Genomic DNA, 25,203 nt, shown 5'->3' with positions numbered 1-25,203 from the left:
TATTCGTTATAAAAAATAGCGCGAATCAAACTGCATGTACACTTTTCATTCAGATCGATATACAATTTTGATATTATTCTTTAGGATATATTTTCATTGAAATGCAACACAAACCCAACTGTATCTATGCAGGATTTTTCTTTATGGTTGAGTTTGGGAGGGGGGTTATAAGCGATTTCTGTACCTTGAGTCATACGTTGAGTACAGTTTTGCGATTCACGACAGATCTCCGATTGTCTATACTCGTTCTCCGTCATGTTACAAAGTTTTACAGCACACTCCTCAAATATGGTCTCAGCAGTAACTGACGATGGACAACACATCCCTGGCAGACGATACCTCAATCCTTGTCCACACCCAGAGGAGCAGGGTGACCACGGGGCCCACATTAAGATTCTGCAATATGATGATGCTACACATCTAAATCCAGCACCAGAACTAGGTACAAGTATAATTAACACCAAAAGTAAATCCACCCGATTTTCCATCTTGCGCCAAGTACGCTTTAGTTCTACTCCATTCAAGGTTCGATTATTTGAATAAGATAAGAATTGAACCTTTTGATATATAGTGCATTTAATTCCAATATATTTTCAAGATGCTACAAATAGAGTAATTGAGGAAAAGACAATATAATCAACTATTTGCTAGAGTAGTAATTTTTTATACAATGTTATATATCCAATTTTGATAGACAATGCACCAGAACTTTTTTGTTACTTTACTTAAATCTGTAGAGGGATTTTCTTGAAACTTTGAAACTTTTATTTTCACTAAAGCCCCCACATGGGGTATGTTAGTACAATAAGAGTTTAACAATTGAACAAATCAACATGTGAACAGTTAACATAATGAACCACAAAAAGAACTTTGATATGGACAGTACTGACGGTTGTATAAAAAAAATTTCTTCAGCAAAACATTGGATGGATTTGCAGGGTTATGCCCCTTTTTATAGTAATTCCTAAAGCTAATTAAATTGTGCCAAAGTTATACTTTCTGCTCATTAGATTATATTTTTATGCCCCCGTATCGAAGATTCGGGAATATAGTGTTTGCCCTGTCCGTCTGTCTGTTTGTCCGCAAAAACTTTAACCTTGCCCATAACTTTTGATTGGTTGGGACTACGGCTTTCATATTTCACATGTGTATTCCTTGTGACAAGACCTTTCTTTGGGTACCACCGTATTTGACCTTGACCTTGTAGTTTGACCCAGTTTTGCAAAATTTTACCAAACTTTAACCTTGGTCATAACTTTTGAACGGTTGGTGCTAGGGCTTTCATACTTCACATATGTAATCCTTGAGACAAGACCTTCCTTTGGATACCTTGGAGTTTGACCTACGTTTGGAAAACTTTAACTTTGGCCATAACCTTTGAACAATTGGTGCAAGGGCTTTCATTTTTCACATGTGTAATTCTTGTGACAAGACCTTCCTTTGAATACTAACAACTTTGACCCTTTGACCTTGATTTTGGAGTTTGACCTACTTTTGCGAAAACTTTAACCTTGGCCATAACTTTTGAACGGTTGATACTAGGGCTTTCATACTTCACATATGTAATCCTTGTGAGAAGACATTTCTTTGAACACCAACAACTTTGACCCTTTGACCTTGGAGTTTGACCTACTTTTGGAAACCTTAAACCTTGTCATAACTTTTGAACGATTGGTGCTTCAGCTTTCATATTTCACCTGTGTATTTCTTGGGAGAAGGCCTTTCCTTGGGCACCATTAATTTTGACCATTTGACCTTGATGTTTGACCTACTTTTGAAAAAAAACTTTAACCTTTTCCACATCTATTCAATGGCTGCTAGAGCTTTCATATTTTACAGGTTTATTTCTTGAGACAAGACCTTACTTTGGGTACCAATATATTTGATTTGCATTTGAGAAAGTTTAACCTTTGCTATAAGTTGCCATACGGGGGCATCAGTGTTTCACAAACACATCTTGTTTAATTCTTGACTTCTGTCCTAAAATGTACATTATTTTACACCTATTTGTTTTGCAGCATCAGATTTATATGCTCACTTGGAGACTATATTCAACTTCTGCAACAAGAAAACGCATATGCATCGCATGGTTTTGTCGTATAGCTTATGAACTAGTGTCAATTTATCATCATACATGAAACGACAAATTAATTGCAGTTCACAATTTCCTCTGTTATAAATAAACTCTAGAAAGGGACATAACTCTTGTCAATTTAGTAAATTTTGGAAAAAAATTTTGGTGCATTTTTATGCCCCCGTAATCGAAGATTCTGGGGCATATAGTTTTTGGTCTGTCCGTTCATCTGTCTGTCCGCTTAAAAACTTTAACCTTGCACATAACTTTTGAATGGTTGGTACTAAGGCTTCCATATTTCATATGTTTATTCCTTGTGACAAGACCTTTCCTTGGATACCAACAAATTTGACCTCTTGACTTTGGAGTTTGACCTACTTTTGCAAAAAAAAAAAAAAAAAAAAAATAAATACATGAAAAAAAAATCCAACTTTAACCTTGTCCATAACTTTTGAGCAATTGGAGCTATGTGTTTTATATTTCACATGTGTATTCCACATGTCCAGAACCTTTCTTTGGGTGCCATTACCGTGCCAACATTTTTTACCTTTCGTCCGTGACCTTATATACATACATATTTTATATTTCAAATTATATATTAGAACGTGTTGTCTGACCTTAAAGTAAATATTGGGGACACAAAACCCAATCTCTCCCATGAAAGAAAATTAAATTACTTCATACATACACATTTGGACTCCATGCATTAATCCAATAATGCTTTGTTAAAACTTAAATCAAAAACTCCAAACCATAATAAGATTTATGACATTTATTAGGTACAGGTGTCTCTTTCAAACAGAATAACAAGTTCACAATGTTTAGTCTGGGGGAACATATCTACAGGCACAGCTTTAACCGGCCGGTACGCCTGACCTCGCATCTTCTTAGAAGGTTGCCGGACTAAGCTACAATATAAATAGGGTGAATTCACAAATATTTGATTTTAAAATATGTAATGCAATTCATTTAAATGACAATCTTTTTTATTCAAATACATGTAAATGATTCAAAATTACATGCACATGTATATGCTTTTTTAGGTCTTAAATATAAAGTATGAGTCATGACAGTGAACAACTTACTCTACAAAATTATTCATAGCTCCTCTGGGATTACATGACACAAACACAATTTTCTTCAGAAAAGGGGAATTCCTTAAAGCCCTGATGACTTGAGTGTCTGGAAACATAAAGAATTATTAACTCAAAAAGAGTTTCATTTCAATTTTTCCTCTTAACCAAATTTAATATTAGACATCAAAATGAAGAAGACACAATCTGAGATTACGATAACAAAATTGGTAAAGTTATAGTTCTCTATAGTAATACCTGCATCAATAACTTCGACCATTGAGCAAGTTTTAAAACATAGCTCACAGTTTATTGCTTCAAAATGACCACATGAATAATCTTTTTGAGAAATCATGAAGATATAACAGGTAAGAAGAAAGCAAACTCTGCATTGGCAGTTATAAGATGAAATAACAATGGAGAGAATTATACCGCATCAAAAGACTGTCTATTTTTCTGTAATCTGTCATCACAAAATTATCAAAACACTAAATCATACTTTAAAAAAACCCAGAATTTATTTTGAATGTACTAAATTGTCATGCTTGCGCTAGAGCCTAATAAAATACTGTATAGATAGGATATGGCTTTTAAATATTTTCCGAGGTATTTGGCTTCATTTGATGAAATTTCCATGCAGATGAACTAAGTGTAATTTATTTACAAAACTTCTGGCCAGTAGAGTATAGTCAATTAAGTTAATCATACTTACGTAACCCTGCTCTAGGTGGGTCTACAATGGCTACAACATCCTCTGTGGTGATCGACTTCATGGTCTGTGTAATGATATCTTCAGCTTTACAGCAATGGTATGTGGCATTAGTAATGTCTGAAATGACAAGATTAACAAGACTGCATAATGATTACTAAGATCTTTGAAATCTGACATGACCCGATGTACATGTACATATAATAGTGCAATTTACATAAAAAGGAGAATTTCTTAATTATACATTTATGAACACAAATACTGTAAATGTATTCTATTTAGTGTGTACAATATTTGATGAAAATTAATATTTCAACAAGTTAGCAAAGATTTGATTTAGGGCATTACTGGATATACTATACATATATGCATGACATTTAGCAATGTACTTGATTTAGCAAAACTGCTTTCTACCAAAGGGGCTTCAAAGAATACAGGGCCAAATGTAATACAGGTAAACTTCGGTATCTCGACATCGGATATGTCGACAACCTGGGATATGTCGACTTCCGTCCGCGGTCCTGGCAGTATTTACTATATAAATGATTTGCAAAAACTCTGATATGTTGACCTCGGTAATCTCGACAACCCTGGTTATCTCGACGTATATTCACAGTCCCAAGAGCAAAATTTGCCTGGTATATGTCAACATCTGCAATTTTCTGCTCCACTGAACCTAACTGTTTGTCAGATAGGGTCGCTCGTCACGCACGGACGGCTCCGGGTATCTCGACGTCGTCAAAAATTCACACCTTTCACACCCATGTTTTGACTGCACGCTGCTTAATTAATTCTATAGACTGTGTTTGTAGGTGAATCCAAAGCCCCCTCGGCGTCTTTGAGACGTTAATTGCTTAATGTTCAGCTTGGGTAATATCACTGATAAATCTACATGATTCTGCTTAAATTTACAGGTGTTTATTTATGTCGAAACCTAACATAACTTTTGAAATTGAAAAAGATAACTAAATTACAAAGAATAATAAACATATTGAATAAATTCAAACTAAAGAATTAAACGATGTACTAATATTTTGTAGTTAAAATGCATTCAACAGGAAATAATCCGATTAACGACACGATTAACCGAATCATCCGTAATTCATGCATCTGTAATATCACTAAGTTAATTTAGATACACAAATCTCTTAAAAAATTAATATTAATGCACATTATTCCTGAATGAAATAAGAAAAAAAATAATTTCGCATAATATGTTTTCGTATCTCGGATGTCGACTTTATCATGTTTATACGGTTTGGTTCGAAGTTTATAGAGCGCATTTCGTATCCTGTTCTGACGAAAAAGCAAGTAGCCAAGTAACACGCGAATGCTGGATGGAAAACTACAAAAATTTAGAACGATTTCGATAAAGAGAAAGAACAGGTTTAATAAATAAGATTTTTTAAAAATAACTTCTTGGAGGGATTGCTGAAATAAGTTGACCTACAGTCTATATTGAAGTCATGTACGTATAATAAGCTTATACTAGGGGTGCAACGATACACTAACCTCACGGTACGATACGTATCACGGTATTCAGTTCACGATACGATACGTATCACGATACATGACAAGGTTAAAAAGTCTTTCAAGTTTGTCACCATATTTTTTTTTAAACTTGACAGGGTTATATAAAACGTTCATATTTTTTTGATAAATAATTAAAATAAAATTTTGTTAACTTGAATTGGATTGTTGGGTACATCTTTGAGTTTTGACAATATTCTCAACCAATGATGAACATTTACAGGGAACTACGGGGACCTTTCCTTATAATCTTCCTTTTAAATTGGAATGAAAAAGGAAGACATTCATTCTTTTATTCCTTTTATTTACGTAGAAAACCAGTTGTCATATTTCTCGTGTTAACACGTTTTAGTCAACAAGACAGTGAATTTTCATCGAAATACACACGTGATGAAATATCGTATATTACCAAAGAATACGTGTAGATGTGAAGGGTTTATCATTTGTCTTAACATCTATAATTTATAATCACATTAAGTCCTTCTCAGTGTTAAATCTGAGGTCTGTAAGATGCTGGAGATAAGTTTAACTTCCGTTAATGCGTTATCGGCGACCTCACGTTTTGCGTGGAAGCCATTTTGAAATTGTAAAAAAGGAAACAAAACGAACGATTCGGATAATTCTGGACCGATTGAACCGAACCGCGATATCAGTGTAGCGTATCGTGAATTGAACCATGGAAAAATATACCGCGATATACCGTCAAACGGTTTATCGTTGCACCCTTAGCTTATACACATGTATGTGTTTGGTTATGCAGTGAAATCTTGGACGTCAAGTCTCAACTTTGATATCTCGACACCTAGGATATCTCGACATTTTCCGATGGTCCCGTCGATGTCGAGATAACGAAGTTTACCTGTACATGTATGTTTATAGTTATTGGTCACTGTACATACATGTACATGTCAATCTGAAAGTTACCATTTATCAGCGCATTTCTCTTGGCATTCTCTATAGCCTCCGGACACAACTCTATCCCTATCACCCTGGATACTCTCTAAAAAAAGGAAATATATTAACTCTTTTCTAGGTTATTTTCAAAATCTGTTTCTTTAGCCTTTTAAGTGAAGATTTGTACCTTGGCCAAGGTCAGACCAATGGTCCCAGTCCCACAACAAATGTCAAGGACAGTGGTTGTCTTGGTAACTGCACACCACTCAGCAATTTGTTCATATAAGACTTCTGCTCCTGGTGTATTAACTTTAAAAACAAAACTTCATTTTTTAATCCACATTGACTCAGTACAAAGTTACAAAATATACAACTGACTGAAATGATTTTGGAAAGTAATTCAAATTACCCTGGAAAAATGCATCTGGAGAAATTTCAAATTTCATGCCTAGGAGAGTTTCCTCAATATTCTGTAAAATGAATAAAAACCGGAATATTCATACATGCATATGCTGTCAATGATTGTGTAAATTCTCTTAAATTTTCATGCAATTTCCTCATAAGTCCATAAGAAAATCTACTCAAGCAAATCAGTTTACAGCTATAATTACATAGATGTAAATTTAATTTTTAACTTACAAATATACTTGATCATATTAATAAAATAAATGGAAAGACATAGGCTGTTAACGTACTGTTTTACCCAACAAATGTCTGTATGGCTCACTGGTATTCCCTGTCATTCTGTTAAATAATAGAAATGGTAAAGAAAAATTAGTCTATTCAGTGCTTAACAATGACTTAAACATAAAAAATTTGAGAAATATTGAAAGGCTTTGAAAATTGCCTCAAACTGATAAATACCATGTCTCAATAGATGACACAAGGACAGCATAGCAAAAAGTGTTTTGATGGTCCATAAAAGGCCTAGATATAACTTTCTATAGCTTTAAAATGACATTCAACAGTTACCTATGAGGTATACCAAAACATTGAGTGAGTTTTTGGGCAGAGTGCATTTTTCTGAACTGTTACTGAATTCAGCCTAGCTGCATCAAGCAACAGTTTGGTTCTCCTGTTCGACAATTGTGTTGCACTTGAATCCCATAGATAAATGTATAATGATATATTAACATATAAGATAGCACTAGAAAAAAAGACTGTGTATGTTATATCCTCCTGAACAACATAACCAAAACTGTTTTGATTATCCATAACTTAGGCCTAGATATAAAGGATTCATCGCTGTCTTGACACCCAGAAGCATAAATACGAAATATCCAGTCAAGATAAAGAATAAATATAAAATACTGTATAAGTGGAATTTTTAGCGAGATGCAAATTTAGCGATTTATCCCAAAAAACTGGTATATATTTTTAGCGAGAAGTAATCTAAGTGATTTTAAAATGTCAAGAAAGATATCTATAACAACTGATACGGGTTAAATTGATAGCGATATTCAATTTTTGCGATCTCAAAACCCTAGCTAATAATGCCAAAATCGAATCCTCGCAAAAAATTCTGCTTATACAGTACCCAGTACAAGATAGAGCATAAATATAAAATATCCAGTACAAGATAATCTTTGTTTATTTTTACCTGTCAGAGTATACCCTGAAATACATACAGGTGACCCCACTATTCCTCCCCTCCCCTGTAGAAAAATAATCACGTAGTCTTTCTTCCTCTTTCCTGATCTCTTCCTGAACAAAAAAAAGTGACAAACACTGTAGATTTGAAATGTTATACATGTAAGTAGATGTTACAACCCTACAATATTCCTATAAACTGTCTAAATTTTAATTATTACTAAGTACATTAATTAATTACAGGAGATAGTTGCTGTGGGTGGAAGTCACCAATGGCCATGACATCAGATCGAGTGGTCCGAACTGTCAACATTCGCCAGTGTCCGGCATGTGTCTCGGGGTTGTATGCTCCATACTGTCCACTTCTGATGAAGTTCTGGAAACTCTATATATAGATATTTATTAATTAATACAAGCCATTTTTAAATTTTAATATCTATTTCACACCATATATGAAAATACTTTCTTTTTCAATTAAGCAAAGAATATTAATTTTCCTAGTAAAAATAAATCATGATAGAAATAATATAATATTACCTTGACAACAGTTTTCATGGCATCTGGTATGTTGGAAAGACAGTATGGCTCCCCAACAGAACTTGTGCCATCTTTGTACTGACCAAATCGGAACCCAACTGTATTATCTGTTAATGAGGAAGTCACTGATTACTGAATAGAAAGAAGACAATCTACTCCTAAATTTACAGCATACAAGTGTGTGACACAGAACATACCATTTTTATCCACATCCTGGCCTATGGTAAACTCACATTTGTTTCGATACCCTTGCTGAATAGGCTTAAAAGAAATAATACACATTCATTATTTCAACTGACAATTTATTCTTTGTTCAGACTTCAATGCACCTGATCATGAAAATTCAATTAATTTAAGTTTTCTTTAACACTAAAATAATGAAAACTGAAGTGTGTTCATCACAAAGAATCTTTATATAAATTTGCACTGAGATAAGTACACATGTACTTACAGATGGCTTGATTTGAAGTAGTTCACAACAATGACCATCATATTTCTTCCTGTAGAATGAAGTTCACAGGTATAATTCTTTACCCTTTAAGTAAAGTAAAATCCCCCCCCCCCCCTTCAATCATTTTTTGCCTTTATTCAGACATTGGACAATACCTCTGCTCTGTTAACCAGTTTCTAAGGTCCACATTGCTTTTGAAGATCTGATTAGCATAGGTCTTCATCATTTTCCCAATTTCTTCTGATTTTAGCTGAAAATGTATCAACACTGTGAGATTAAGAGAAGAGATTTTATAGATTAACAAATGAAACAAAAACAGAATGTAAGAGTAGACATGAGACAAGTGTTGTTTACCTCTAGCTGCTTGTCATATGGCATATCCCATAGAGGACTCACAGCTTTCTTTAACCTACAATGAACATGAATCAATACTTTAAAATGAGACAACTCTATCTTTGTTAGACTGTAGGTACTTCTATAACAAACCGCCATCTTTAACCTACAATGAACATAACCACAATACTTAATAAGATATATGTCATTTGTTTTATCTGTTAGGTTCATAATATATTTTAAAACTAAAGGGAATGAAAATAAGTTTGCTGTAAGCATGAATTCGTAATTAGGGTGTTCACTGTAAGCATGTTTTACTGTACTTCTATAAAAAAAAATTAATAGGATACACATAACTGGAAGTGACATTTTCATCTCTTTAAATGTTCTTCTTCAATTAACTTTGGATTATTTTATATAACCTTAACAATCTCTCCATACTGATGTTGTGTAACATGGATGCCATTTACCAGTACATGGCCAAGGTGCAACACTGATGAAAATAGGAGGAATTTTGTGAACACACTGCATCACAGTGGACCTTCTTGTGAATTCCATATTCACATACACCATGTATATAATTTTATACGTACAAGGTGGTGAAAAAAAAACAAACAAAAAAAACAAGTCTCAGCTGGGACCTGAACCCAGGGCCTCTGGTGTACCGTGCCAGACCACTAACCACTGAGATACTGAGACACAGAATATTGATTGAATTTCACACACCTGTTAACCCGGTGACTTATACTGTAACATGGACCATTTTGCACTGTGTGTACTGTGTTTCCACTTTGCTACAGGAAATACATGCAGTGTTCTTGTGAAATATACCATGATGTACCATACACAGTATAAGTGCAATTTTTAGCAAAACACAAATTTAGTGGCTTGTCCTTAAAAATCATTATATGTTATGTCTTTTTAGTGAGATGTTATTTCTGCATTGCAGAAAATACAAGTCTAACTTCTGATGCAGAATCAATTGTTAGCGATATTCAATTATAGTGACTTCATGACTCTCCCTAATACAGGTAATGCCAAAATTAAATCCTCACTAAAAATTCTGCTTATACAGTACCTTGTGTAACAGGAACCATTCTGCAATAGTTCCACATTGCTACATGTGTTCTTGTGAAGTACACCATGATGCACGCTGTACTGTATATATGGTGTAAAATGGACTGTTTCCACTTTGCTATGAGAAATACTTGTCAGCTGTTTACTTACCCTGTACATATGTATATATAATGTAACAGGGACTGTGTGTTTCCACTTTGCTATGGAAAATACCTACTTGTGAGCTGTTTCCTTACCTGTCCTCTGGAGATAAATTTTCGTCTTCTTTGTCAGCCGTTGAGCGTGATCTCTTTTCTGAAGGTTCACCATCTACAGAAATTGACCAAAAATAATGATACAAATACTTTTCATATATACAGTAGACCTTTGATCAATCATTTTACCTGGAATAGCAAGTCTACAAATGAAATAAATCTATATGCATATGAAACCAACAAGGTACAACAATATCATCTAACAATGTACACTGTTAAAATTACAGTTAAACTTTGGTATCTCGAACATTGATATCTCATGGATATGTCAAAGTGATTTAGATCCCAACGACTTATTCTTTAAGTATTTTACCCTGGATATCTTGAATTATCGGATATGTCGAAATTTTTTCTTGGTCTCTTGAGTTCAAGATAACGGGGTTTGACTGTAATTCAAATTGAACTATGCAAGGTTCTGTTATTTAAGTTCATGTTGTGAAGGTTTATGCATTATATACAGTCATGTACATGTATACCGCAAGCAATGCTATTTTTTTCTATCAGTTTACAATAGATCTTATCACAAGCATAACTCTACAACTAGTTGAGTTAAATTAGTTTGATGTATCTTCTTTGGATGTCTAAGTATCTATTTGTTGCATGTTGTAGTTTATCAAAAATCACATGTAAAATCTCGTTATCTAACCTCCTTGGCCACCAGCTCTTCGTTTTGTCAATAAAGGATCTGCAGTTGCACTGGCTTTCTATAAAGAAACTAGGCAATATTAAATGTACTGATTTTATGTTTGCTATTTTCTGAGAGAGAGAGAGAGAGAGAGAGAGAGAGAGAGAGAGAGAGAGAGAGATACCTTGGCTGTTAACTTTTTGTCTCGCCACACATGTCCATGGATTTTGGCAATGGCTGATTCTCTCTCTTCCTCATTTCTGTTAGAAAGTTGAATTTTAAAAAATACAATATTTTTTTGCTAGAACCACTGATCTTATAATTGAGCAAGTTTTTTGTACAACAAAGATCTCTCTATTATACATATTTACCTAAATGTTACAAAGGCAAAAGTGGCTCTGGGAAGTGATTTAATTTTTACTGGTTTTATATCAAGTTTAGCGAGTCTCTTCTTCAATTCCTAAATAAAGGAATAATATGTTTTAGTATCTATAACATAGACATGTAGCTATGATGAGATTTTGTTTTGTTATATAGTAAGGAAATCTTACCAACATTTAAATTAACAATATTTTACCTTAAATCCAAAGCGAGGCAAGTTACAAATTTCTACTTTGAAAATCTCAGATGTAAATTCCTCTCGTCTGGTGTAGCCATAGGGATCCTTTACACTCCCAGTTCCTTCTGTTTCCTCCTGCTGAGTTCCTTCTGTTTCCACCTGCTGAGTTCCTCCTGTTTCTTCCTCTTCAGTTCCTCCTGTTTCTTCCTCCTCAGCTCCTTTTCTTTCATCCTCCCCCTCTAACACACTATCTTCCTCCTCCTCTGTTGCTTTATTCACCTTTTCTTGATCCCCATTTTTCACCTGGTCTGCCTCTTCTCCATATTTGGATTCCTCCAAATTATTTTGTGTGACACCTTCTGACATAAATTCTGCTTTTTTTCAACCAACTTTTCCCCTCTCTAGCTGTGAAAGTGATTTTTGACTGTGCCAATTAAAAAAAAAAGAAAAAAAAATTGTGTATTTGTAAATTTGAAACCCTCTTATCCTTACCAAAGTATTTATTTTACTCTTCAGAAAGAAAAAAGTCGGAATCAGATCAACTTCAAACTGTAGCATGCTTTTTTCCACCAAAAAATTAAAATCTTTTTTTTTTGCTTTGAAAGATCACCAGGTATAATAATCAGCTTCTCACGTACAACACAGGATTCAGGTGTGAGAAAACATCTTATTTACTACACAAAGGAAATTGTAGGAGGAAATAAATTGTAGACCAATTCCAATAAAGCATATCAAACAACAAATGAATTTCAATAATGTTAAGGTTGCAAATTATAATTCATTTGCTTCAAAGAACTCCTTGCCATTTAATATTTGCTATTTAACAAATTTGTACCTTGATGACACAGTCTGCATGCAAAGCTTTATTAATATTGTTGGAGTATTAATCATCATTAGAGAGAGGAAGCTCCTCAGCCATTCGTGATCTGTCTACAAAATTTAATCTTCTTCATTGAAGATTTAGTTTCAATGGGAATGTCTCATGCTATTTTTAGCGAAATAAAGGTAATGGCATTTAATCACAAAATAATTAGCAACCATATAAAAGATGGAACATTCACCACTATAGATGGAAATGATATAAATACATGTGTAGAACTGTTAATATTCTTAATATTATAGAGAATTTTATACTGATTTACTTACGAAATAAGAGGAGATTTAAAAATTTCATACCAATAAAAACTGGTAAGTCAAGTTTCTTTAATTCTTATAAGGCCTGTAAAGGGGAGGGGGGGTCTTCCAAGAATAGTTTTTTGATGTAGTTTTTTTCTGAGAATGGTTCCAATATTCAAAAGAAAATGTACCCAAAAGTTAAAGAATGGTCCAACCAACCCCAGCTGCTCCATGAAATAGGATTGTTAGTTTTGGCAGTCTACTTTTATTTAGCTTGTCAATTTTTTTTAGAGCCCCCCCCCCCCCCCCCCCCCCCCCTTAAAAAACATTGCAATTGGCCTGTGGTACATTTTGTACTGTATTTTATTTTATTCTGTAAGAAAGGAATTACAATCTTGACTGTTTTTTCCTTACAACAAACACAGAATATCCATTCTGACATATATCTTTTAAAATAATGTAAAATGTTATCCATTTTTTGATAAATGTACAGTTTAAGCCTTGGTGTCTAAGTTAATAATCAGAAAGCTTCACCTTCCCTGAGTAAATACAAGTATATTTGGGACAGAATTAGTACATTCAAGCACTTCAGTTGCTTCATTAATCTAGATGCTTGGGAACAAAGCATCCAGCTAAAGTTCTCTAGTCTAAGTTAAGCAACATGTACTCTAGTCTAAGTTATGTAACAGGTACTCTAGTCTAAGTTAAGTAACAGGTACTCTAGTCTAAGTTTAGTAACAGGTACTCTAGTCTACGTTAAGTAAGAGGTACTCTAGTCTAAGTTAAGTATTAAGTACTCTAGTCTAAGTTAAGTAACAAGTGCTCTAGGCTAAGTTAAGTAACAGGTACTCTAGTCAAAGTTAAGTAACAGGTTCTCTAGTCTAAGTTAAGTAACAGGTACTCTTGTCAAAGTAAAGTAACAGATACTCTAGTCAAAGTAAAGTAACAGATACTCTAGTCAAAGTTAAGTAACAGGTACTATAGTCAAAGTTAAGTAACAGGTAACAGGTAGTCTAGTCAAAGTAAAGTAACAGGTACTCCAGTCAAAGTAAAGTAACAGGTACTCTAGTCAAAGTAAAGTAACAGGTACTCTAGTCAAAGTAAAGTAACAGGTACTCTAGTCAAAGTTAAGTAACAGGTATTCTAGTCAAAGTTAAGTAACAGGTACTCTAGTCAAAGTAAAGTAACAGGTACTCTAGTCAAAGTTAAGTAACAGGTTCTCTTGTCAAACCATGACATGGGATTTGCTGTGATGTCAAATCGATTTTACTTAATTTAGACATTATTTTCATGTCAATAGTAACACTGAGCCTGATTGCACTTTTTTTCACATGACCCCAAAAATTATTACTCTTGAGCAAGCTGTTCACACAGTTTTGATTCAATTGAACTTTTATCTCTTAATAACAATAATCTAATTTTCAGGCTAAAATGTGTGAATTGTATTTAAAATCCTTGTGCGTTTTTTATATTTGACCTGGCTCTCCTCCCTTCAGGCTGTTAGAAGTTTGAAACTCTTACAGAAAACTGACTTATACCAGAGACAAAAATAAAATGTTATTTATGTCTCTGGTTAAACAAACACTAATGTTGGAAATATTATACTTTATGGTAGTAGAAAATGACTTGTCTGTCACCTCAAATAGATCAAATCCTACTGTGATGCAAAGAGCACCATAGAGGTCTGAACCAGTCTGTACATGGTTTTTTTCCCTGCCTCATCTAATGTAATGATTTTTTCCACCACGCAAAATCTATTTTCCAAGTCAAACTATAGAAAAAATACTGTGGTTCCATAATTACCAGTATTTATCAAGTTGAGTATTATCTTTATTAAATTAATATATTATTGATAGGACATTGTACAAGAAGTATTCCTGAAAGTATTTCACTGATTCAACAAAAATTGATAAGTACTATGATTATCGGTCGAAGCAGCAGCCGATCTATTTCTTATTGTGTTGGAAAGTGCACATTGTTCCTTAATATGCAAGTTTCGAGAATATCTCCTTTGGTGCGCTCTTTTGTTATGGAGGGGAATTTTGTTTCAGCATAAACCAGCAGGTAGGACAGTTGTTTATATTGGATATGTTACATCATCTATAGCGGTCTATCATTACTGTCTATCGGGATGCTCTCATCAACTCGAATATATAAGAATTTTAGTAATGGCATTAATTTGTTTTTCTACCCAAAAATCGGAAATAAAACTAAAATATCAATGGATAATACATCAGACGAGGGAAGAGACATGGATCTCCTATACACACACATCTGATCTTTGCACGCCGACATTCTGAATGACACATCACCTTTTTCCCTTATAATAATTTCAACAGGTCCATCATTTTTTTTTGGGAAAGGTTTGTAATCAATTCAAGGAAGCGTCTTTTTCACAAAAAACTATGAGGGTTCTTTTGATTTCAAGTATCCTAATTAAAAGTAGATTTTGTAAAACACGTAAAGTATAGATCAACACAATCATCAAAACCATCACTGTTTGACATTATGTATTCATGTATAATCTTTCCATAACATTAAATACATTTTAAAAGCTCTAGCCATCGTGTATTTATTTATGCACGTTTGTGTACATTGATAACCTGTCCCACTTTCATGCTGATATGGATACTTTTTGCGCCTCTATAGTTGGAGAACTACAATCTCGAAACATGCGTATTGATAACATATATCAAAATTATGAATGAAAAGCCTTAAAAATTGTTCTTCCATTATGCCTTAATTGTTGTTTTATATGTTTCAATTGTTTTATTTTGATCAGATATTTATTTTAGGATTTATCAAAATGAGTTTACAAGAAGACATTAAACTAAGTGCTCTCCTGAATGGGAGTGTTTAAGTACAAAGTATAATGGCAACTCGTAACAAGTTTCAGCACTTTTAAAAATTATAGAAAAGTTGGTAGTCAATTTTATTTTTAAATATACTACAGATGTAAATGACACAATGACAATTTTTTTCAACACTTGATATTAATGTCATTGTTATGTTCATTATCAATCTGAGCAGCACATTGGCACCATCACATGATGTGCACGTAGACTAGCTGAGGGTTTCAAGTGGAGAGTTTGTGGCCGAATTATCTTGTTTTAAAATAAGACTATCTTGAAAGATTATGATTTTAAAAAGGTACATTACGTATGACTTTATATACAGACCAAGAGTGGAACATTGAGTCTGATGTTAACAAAATCATATATAAGCAATATTTTTTTTTACAAACAGAATCTGTTGCACTGGTGTGCCAATGAACCAAATACAACTAGCCCTTTGAACAATATGAAAAGCCTTTAAATCAGCTTATCAAAGAGGATTTTTTCCATACTAATAGCCTATTCCAAGAGTCATATAATTCAAATTCTCACACCTGAAGACAGGTGGAAATCTCAAAACCTAGCTAGGCGACTATAAATGCAAAATTATAACACAGATGGGTGATGGCATCCTTTTTGCAAAGTCACATGTGCTTCACTACAATTCATTCCATTGGCAAGCAAATTAATCTCAGCGAGATTCACTGAGACTAAAAATTTTGGACAGACATCTCTACGTAGAGACGTCTGTCCAAAGTTTTTTGTCTCAATGAATCTCACTGAGATTACTAGCAAATTAAAAAGCATATATACATGTACTGCAGATATATGATAGACTGATATTGTCTTTTTACTCCTCTGGGCAGTCCTCTCATTATTTATTTATTTATTCAATTTGACAAAAACCACATGTGGCGCAAGTCATACATACAGTGAACAAATATATAGTCACACAGATTTTCTTATATTAAATGCATACATTACTCCCACACACAGGCACCTGACTTACGGATAGTGTACCCTCCCCCCTCTATAAGCGTCGAAAATCTCTTTTGAAGTGGGGCATCCTGTTTGTTTAAAAAAGGTTTGTTTCTCACTTTCAGTAATTTTGTACACCGGTAGACAGGTTGGGCACACCCCACCAAATGGTCATTTATCCCCCGTTTGGTGGACAATCTCCCATATCGGAGACGAATTTTACTGACCATTTGGGACAGAAAAATGGTTGTGTTCAATTCTATAGAATGGCGTGGAATGGCGCATAATTTTAAACCATGTGGAATAAAATTTAGATATTTATCGGTGTTCTGAGTGAAAAAAATCGGAAATTCAATGTGTAATTTTTTGCGCAGAGTCGTTCAAAAATTTGACAAAAAATGTCACGTATGTAAACAAGTGCAACCTTTCTCAATTTTTACTTAAAAAGAAAATTCCCTCCTTATCCAACGATGCTGCACCTGTCAATCATGTTCGTAACTTTCTATTTCGATTATCCGGGCAACCAATCAAAAATGGAAACCAATAAAAACGATGATCTTTTTTTAACCTGGTCAAAAGTCGGATTTAACTACGGAGGCACATTTGTGTTAATTTTCAATTAGGAAATCAAAAGAAAAATAAGTATTCGCCTTTATTTCATTTTATTTTGTACGTGATGGCTTTGTTATTTATAAAAATATTAAATGAAGTTAGATTATGATATAATTATTGTTTTAAAACGATGTACTTTTAACAAAAACAAGAATAATTGTAAAAGTCACTTTGTAAATCTTTTATTAAAAATTATTTATCAAATATATTAAAATTCATCAGTAATACACATATTAAACCACAAAAGGTCACATGGAATATGGAACTTCATCCTAAAAGAAAAATAACAAAAGATATTACGTTCAAGTCTAAAAAATTTAACTTCATAGCAATAAGTGCCCACCATACCAGTTAAGTAATGAGGAGCTCGTGTTTAACGGGATTTTATTGAGATAAATATTGACGACGATCATAAGAGCGATTGAAAGTTAACTTATCAAGAGTTAAACCACTGGAAAAAATAGAATTTTTATCCTACTAGACACAATCAACATTTTTTTTTGATCGATTGATCAAGAAGTTCGGCTGTTACGGACAACTATGGGTATCGTTTTTACGAAGTTATGGAGAAATTGCACATGGAAAATCGACCGAACTATTTCAATTGTGCAAAGAATATGTTCACTAAAATTCCCCAATGTCTATGCAAATGCGCTTTTACTTTATTTTAATAAAATTTGGAATGGAATAAAAAAGTCCACCATTTGGTCAGTAAAAGTCGTCTCCGATATGGGAGATTGTCCACCAAACGGGGGATAAATGACCATTTGGTGGGGTGTGCCCAACCTAGTAGAGGGACAATCTCTAAATCGCTGCCTTGTCCTCTAACATGTCTAAAGCCTAACAATTTATCATCAAAACTAGAAAGCTGCAAGTTTCCATGGCTAAAGAAATATATATACATATAAAATGTAGCGACATAACGGTGATAAAGTTTTACTTACATTTTTACTTTCGAAGTCAACAACGGAAACATGTGGTCCTACATAATATACAAAAGCTGAATTGAATAATTTCCGGATTTAATTGCTGCTAGCATTCTTACCTTAGTATGAATAAATTCTAACTATGTAAATGAGATAAATGCTAGTATCTCAATATTTTTTTCAAACTTGAACGTGTACTATATAAAGTTTGTCAAAAGAATGAGGATATGTTTGGTTTTCCAGAAAGTCTCTTTGGCTTCATTAATCTGTTTTCAAACGATGTTCCTCATTCTTATTCTCCTAAGGGCCCTGTCACACCAAGCTGCGTCCACACGGAGTCATTACGGCGTTGTAAAAAATGTTAAAATCGCAGTGGAATCGCAGGGAAATCGCACAAATTTCTGAAAAATTTTTACAATGTGAAGATGTCACGGCGTCCCTACGGCGACCCACGCGTTTCTACGGTGTTCTCGCGGCGTGCTACAGCGTTCCCAACGGAGATCTCTTCGCGTTTGACTGCGCTTCCGCGGAGCTTTTACGGCGTGTTAGGAGTTGTCACCTGACGTTCACGTCATTCTCACTGCGCTTGCTGCGTTCACAATACGTCCACGATGCGTTCTTCACTATGGATATATATTCAGGAGGAGTGTAACACATTTTTTTTTAAAGATTCGAGTCACATAACTAAAAGACTTCAAAAATGATATATTTGAATAATTTAGTTCTAAATTACTGTTAGTTTTATAATTAAAACCCTTCTTTTTCAATTATATCAATTCAGATGTGTTTTTTCTTTGATTTTATTATGAATGTAAAAAATAAACACTCTGAAAAGTTGTTATAAAATTTAAGTAATTCCATCGCAACTCCACTGAAACAACAGAACAGGTTCTGATGTAATTTTTACTTCCCAATTCTACTCCCATGCTCCTGACCAGGAGCGCAACAAATACGTTAGAATTATTGCTGATCAAATATGAGGCCATTGCTCTTGTTTTGTGAGCTGGCTGACAATGCTCTAACAACGCCGTGAAAGCGCATCGTGATCGCCAATGTACGCGGTAGAAACGCCAAGGGAGCGCAATGATCGCAGTGACAACTCCTTGTTGTCGCTGTGTAATCGCAGTCAACAAAATCACAAGACAATTAATCTCATTAGAAGCGCCGTAAAAGCGCGATAGAAACGCCGTGACATCTCCAAGGACTCCGCGAGGTCTCCGTGGAAGCGCAGTCTACTATCACTGCGTTCATGCTGCGATCATGTGCGTCTTCACGGCGTGCGTACGGAGCTTCCACTGCGTTGTTGGAGATCTCACCGCGCTGCTACGGCGATCATACTACGTTTCTACTGCGTTCTTCTCAGACGGCGATCACACGGTGCGTACTTGTGCATGCCCAAAGTGCGCACCGTCCCCTGGCGTTCTAGGAGACCCTACGCGACCCTACCGCGTTCAGTAGAGATCTCGCCGCGTTGTCACGGCGCTGTAGGAGACTCTACTGCGCTCACCTCGGCGTTTTGCATTTTTTATGGACGCCGTGAGGACGCAGTCCCGGTGTGACAGGGGTTTAAGTGACTTTGCCATCGATTCACTAGGGATATAAAGGTGAAAATGAGCTACTCTTAGATCAAAAACCTTCTACTGTCCAGATTCACTTTTAAGGTTCAGCGATACTCTGATAAGAGAGATAACTCTTAATGACATAAATGTCTATTATTTTAGGAATGACTCTAATTCTTGGCCAAATTATTCGAGTATAACCTGGTTTGGGTCAGTTTACGCTTTATAATCCGCGAAGCGGATTATAAAACAGCGTAAACTGACCCAAACCAGGTTATACTCGAATAATTTGGCCAAGAATTAGAGTCATTCCTTATAATTTAATTCTAAAATCATTAAACAACTGTGGGTGTAAAATTTCGTTGCTTTTTATTAGTTCAAATTTGCCGCTCAATAATACAACCCTAGTAACGGAAGTGATGGGAAGCAAGGGGAGGTAAAAACTGATACATAGTCCTAGCAGCCATGTTTTTTGTTTGCATGTGGTAAGATCCGAGTTATTGTTTGAAGCTAAAGGTACATTTATTAAATCTGGAATTTTCCATGAATCCCGAGGACTGGAAATGAGAGCATTGCATGGATACAGACGATTCAGCTGGTTGTCAGGGGGGTGTGTCCCCATACCAAACCAGGTTATACAGAAATAATTTGTGTTCCTTTTTGGATATTAACCAATCAGAGGCTAGAATACAAACAAAATTAAATTATTTCTTTATACCATAAAGAGCTAGGTTCACTTTATGCATAAAATGGCCCTGTCCTTACATCAATTAATTGACTATCACCCCGAGGCCTCTGTCCCATTCCATATATCGAAATAAAGTAGAGACGTAGTGCTTTCATTTCCTATAAAAAAATCTTTTTGAGAATACAGTTATTGGATAACAGGCTTTGAAAAATGCAATGTTCTTGAATTTTGGAGAAACAGGCGTATTTGACTACCTTCAGCAAAAAACTGAAATATGAGCACAGCCCTCGATCCAAAAATTAAAACATGTTTTATGATCTTCAGAAACAGATCTTTCATTATTTATTTGCATATTTTGGATCAAAGGTTGTGCTCTTTATGAAATATTGAAAAAATACTCCAAATTTTGGCAATTTTTAGAGGAATTTATAGTAAATAGGGAAATGACGCATTTCATGACGTCATAATGCATTGACTAGAAAGAATATTACGTCATGATACACGGTCACCAAGGGTCCAAGCATAGACCTATTTTAAAGCAGTTCTGCTTTAGGTCTATGGTCCAAGTGATAAATACTGCATTGCCACCAAAAACTGAGCAGTTTCCTTTTTTTCAGAAATTCACGGGGCCATAAAAGACCCTAAGTGGCCCTTGCTCTTTGTCAGGTTAAAATGGCTTTTCTGTCCAATTTTGTCCCGCAAGCTATGCTACAATTGTTTGTATTTTACTTATAAAATACATTTCTTTTGGTAAATCATAAGAGTTCAAGCAACATTTTACACGAGTGAGCAGAGGGTTTATGAACCCTAGCGCTTTATATAAAATAAATACATGCACACGGTACTGACAAAATATAACACAGAAGAGTGAAAAAATCTTATCAACGTAACTTGCAATGCACAAAAAGCCTATACTTTTAAATATATGGCTTATTCAAAGAAATATCGCTTACATATTATAGGCTAGTCCGAAATATCTGACGTTTTCCAGGCTTTTTCTCACGATTTTGATATTTTACGTGCCAGGAAAACGTCAGAACAGGCGCCATTACGAAAACTCGAAATTTCGCTGTCTCCACTCGGACTTGATTTTCGATACGTGGGAACCGAATTAAATGCCGTTTTCACAATTTATCAATAGCACAATGCTTCTAGTACTCGACAATATCGATGAAAAGAAAACATCACTCATTATTTCGATACAGGACTTGAAGGATTTTAAAATGCAAGAAATGAAAACAAATCTCGACAGTCAGAATGTATATTTTATAAACAAACTATATTAAACGATGTTGGTGAGTACTAAAAGCATTGTACTATTGATAAATTGTGAGGTTGACATTTCATTCGCATTGCAAGCATCGAAAATCAACCCGAGAATGCCGCCTCTGTTTGGAGGCGGCGAATTACCAGTTTTCGTAATGGCGCCTGTTCTGACGTTTTCCTGGCACGTAAAATATTAAAAAAAAAGTAAAAAGAAGCCAGGAAAACGTCAGATATTTCGGACTAATGATAGGCCTACATTTAAATTAGGCTAAATTAGACTATTAGTTGGATGGACCGACGATCGAATAACGAAACGATATTCGAAAAAATAAATTCAATAAAAGAGTGATAGAGATGGAATTCTCATCCTCAAATTGATCGAGAAACCGTCTTTCCTCAGACACAGTCGATAAGATAATTTTCCTCATTAAAAACTGCTGTCTTTACATGTAGAGAGTACAGTAATTAGAAATGCTTCACTTCGCGAGAATTATTTGTCAATTAATGTGTTGTTTTTGTAATAAAATTATCTCACTATACTGGGCTTTGTTTGTAAAATTATTAATTGGACTTGATTTCAAACGATGTACCCATTATAGCCATAACATGTTTGGACACTACGATAATTATTATAAAATTAATATATTCTTTTACAAATTTCACATCGTCGGAAACGCACGGCTGATTACCCTTCGTTCCTCTCTCCATCACCGGGTGATGCAGAGAGGAACGAAGCGTAATCAGCCGTGGGTTTCCGACGATGCAAATTTCAAAGACATTTTGATAGCCGGGACAAAAAGTATGTTTAACATTATCACAGACATCTGACGTGTGAATAGTGTGTGTTTTAAACCCCCCCCCCCAATTATTTTAATAAGCTTTAAAAAATACATAGTACTGTCATTTTTTATGCTTATTAAAAAACGTCTTTACAGATTTATAGTTAATATAAACACGCTATCCACATTTTAGGTGCATGTGAACATCTGTGTAAAACATTAGTTTTGTAGTTACTTTTTAATAAATTTGAAAAAAGGGTTTTGGGGTTAAATACGTCATGTACAAATGAGGTTTGAAATAAAATTTTATTTTCCGAAAGAGATTCGAATATATTCGACTATGGTTCGAATAATGCAATCGAATATTCGACTAAAGAAAATAAATATTTTGACATCCCTAATTTAAATAGAGTTAAGTAATAAAATTTAAACGATATTACGTGTAGCTAAAATTAAGCATTTACAAATTATCTGAAAAAGAGTCCCAATTTACCAACCCTGATTTTTAGGCTGTTCTAGGAAACAATCATTTTATGAAATAATTTTGCTTCATTTCAAGAGTAGTGATAGGAGAGTGATTTGATGACTTTTTTCGTCATTCACTACAATGCAATTTAAAATTAGATAAAGAAAATTTTTGTAAGTGCTTTGATTAAAAATCCTTAAATTGTGAGTCAGGTAAAGGAAATTGCCTCTTTTATGCAGGGTTAACAATATTGTACACTTTTTAACAATACATTATATCTTACAAAATTCCTAATTCAACAGATGTTAAATCAACAAGAAATATTTGTAACATTATGATAAGAAAATCTACGTGACTATTTTTTATATTGTATGTATGACTTGCGCCACATGTGGTTTTTGTCAACAAATAAATTAAATTAAAAATCAAATATTGTATTTCTAACATTTATTTTTAGGAAAAAGAAAAAAGAAATTGTGCAAACATGCATGAAAATACTTACAATGACTCTGTGTTCTTCTTCCAATGCTTGTAGTTTCTTCGTTTTAACTCTATACTTTTGGAAATCCAACTTAAACTCGCAGTTCACTTTCTAAAGATGAAATTCTTCAAAATCACATTTCAGTATTTAAAACTTTTAACAATCCAGTCAACCAAGGAGAGCTCGATCTACTCCACCTATATTGGATTCCTAAACTTCATAAAAATCCTTACAAACAAAGATATATTGCAGGGTCAAGCAATGGACTACTAAGCTCCTATCCTTACTCCTTACAATAATATTAACTGCTGGTAGGGAAAAAAAAATCAGATGTATTGTGCTACAGCATATTCTAGAAGTAGTGTAAATCAGATGTGCATGGATTCTCAAAAACTCCAAAGAACTTTTCAAAATTCTTTAAAAAAGTGGGAGGGGGGGGGGGGGCTCCCTGACCCCGGCGTTCTACGGACCTGAAATAAGAATAAGAATATGATTAAACCTAAATAACGGTTACTACTTTGTGATACGAATTTTGATAAAATTTGTATTGTGTCCAGTAAAAGACTTGTCAAAGCAAGAAAGAAGGAAAGAAAAAAAGAAACCCGACTGTGTCAGTCTTAAAAACTTGAAAATTCGGCATTTAAAAACATATTTTGAAAAAAGAAATCTTGGGGGAGCTAGGCCCCCTCCCATACCGCCCTCATCGGCCCTTTGGGCCTCAAAACCCCTATATAAACTTCTTGATCTGCCACTGTCTAATTGCTTTCTTACCACTGTGGTTCTATGTCGAAGTCCAATCTATTGGTATTATTTGGAACAATGAATTCAAAAAAAAAAAAAGCATTCTGAGAGTATTGCATCAGCAATACTAGTCCCCTACCGGCAAGTGTAATCTGGTTCCCGTTAAGAATTGAAAATGCCATAAATCCGTCAAAAATCAATGAAGCGGGACGAAATGCAAACTTGATCTATAACTAATCAAGGTAAAGTCACTTACCAAAAATCAACTCAATATCTGAAAGCGTTTAGAAGAAAATTGCGGAAAACCCCTAAATATTGAAAAGGCCGTAATTCCGTCAAAAATCAATGAAGCGGAATGAAATGTAAACTTGATCTGTAACTCATCAAGGTGCACTCACATACCAAAAATCAGCTCAATATCTGCAAGCGTTTAGAAGAAAAGTGCGGAAAACCAAGTGGGACAGACAGACAGAGGGACAGACAGACAGCTGGACAGACAGACGGACAGACAGACGGACAGACAGACAGACAGACAGACAGACAGACGGACGGACAGACTCAGAGGAAACCTATAGTCTCCTCCGGTTTCACCGGTAGGGGACTAATAATACAAATTGGGAACAGAGCAAACACGCACGACTAAAAACATCAGAGGTGGAATCAGGTGCTACGGAGGTGAAAGCACCCCCTGTCGACTGGTCACACACACCGTGTGCTCATTGTCATGATCGGGAAAAAAGGAAAAAAATCCGTAGACAATTCAGTTTGTAAATAGTGGCCTAACAATTAGTATGAAAAACTTCAGTCAGCATTCGACTCAATGATAGACTGTATTTGCTGACAAGGTCATCGTATCGACCATAGAACTTGCGAAATGATGACTTTAAACGAGACAATTGATATTCTTGTTTCATCAACATTTTTGTCAATAGCTTGCCTCAATTTAGAATTGATCGTACGTAGAGCATGCCCGAATCAACTGGGAGACATAAATCCTATATGCAGGTGATAAGAGTGTCTTGCTACATTAGTAAGGGAAGTTGACGATAGA

The 25,203-nt window shown here is 34.6% G+C and overlaps 1 protein-coding gene across 1 annotated transcript; it reads right to left on the bottom strand.

The window, feature by feature from the left end:
• Positions 1-2,831: 2,831 nt before the first annotated feature.
• On the bottom strand, positions 2,832-12,122 carry LOC133196588 (tRNA (uracil-5-)-methyltransferase homolog A-like). Its single transcript, XM_061332454.1, has 19 exons — positions 11,725-12,122; positions 11,519-11,607; positions 11,332-11,407; positions 11,169-11,226; positions 10,505-10,577; positions 9,213-9,267; positions 9,014-9,108; positions 8,859-8,907; positions 8,605-8,668; positions 8,408-8,514; positions 8,112-8,255; positions 7,881-7,984; positions 6,976-7,024; positions 6,690-6,750; positions 6,468-6,589; positions 6,311-6,386; positions 3,860-3,976; positions 3,160-3,256; positions 2,832-2,982 (listed from the first exon to the last, which is right to left on the bottom strand). Exons 1-19 carry the CDS (start codon positions 12,070-12,072, stop codon positions 2,850-2,852), a joined length of 1,917 nt encoding a protein of 638 aa, XP_061188438.1. The 5' UTR covers positions 12,073-12,122; the 3' UTR covers positions 2,832-2,849.
• Between the last annotated feature and the right edge of the window lie 13,081 nt (positions 12,123-25,203).

Source organism: Saccostrea echinata, unplaced genomic scaffold, assembly GCF_033153115.1.
Source record: "Saccostrea echinata isolate AGI-Se365-2 ecotype Australia unplaced genomic scaffold, CSIRO_AGI_Sech_v1 ptg000030l, whole genome shotgun sequence".
In the NCBI taxonomy this organism is placed as follows: domain Eukaryota; kingdom Metazoa; phylum Mollusca; class Bivalvia; order Ostreida; family Ostreidae; genus Saccostrea; species Saccostrea echinata.
This window is presented reverse-complemented; position numbering and strand designations above follow the sequence as displayed.

Coding starts and splice junctions, on each gene's coding strand:
- LOC133196588 (XM_061332454.1), bottom strand. CDS start 12,072: ATGTCAGAAGGTGTCACACAAAATAATTTGGAGGAATCCAAATATGGA. Junction 8,908..9,013: donor AACTGGTTAACAGAGCAGAG/GTATTGTCCAAT, acceptor TTCATTCTACAG/GAAGAAATATGATGGTCATT. Junction 8,669..8,858: donor TACTTCAAATCAAGCCATCT/GTAAGTACATGT, acceptor ATTTCTTTTAAG/CCTATTCAGCAAGGGTATCG.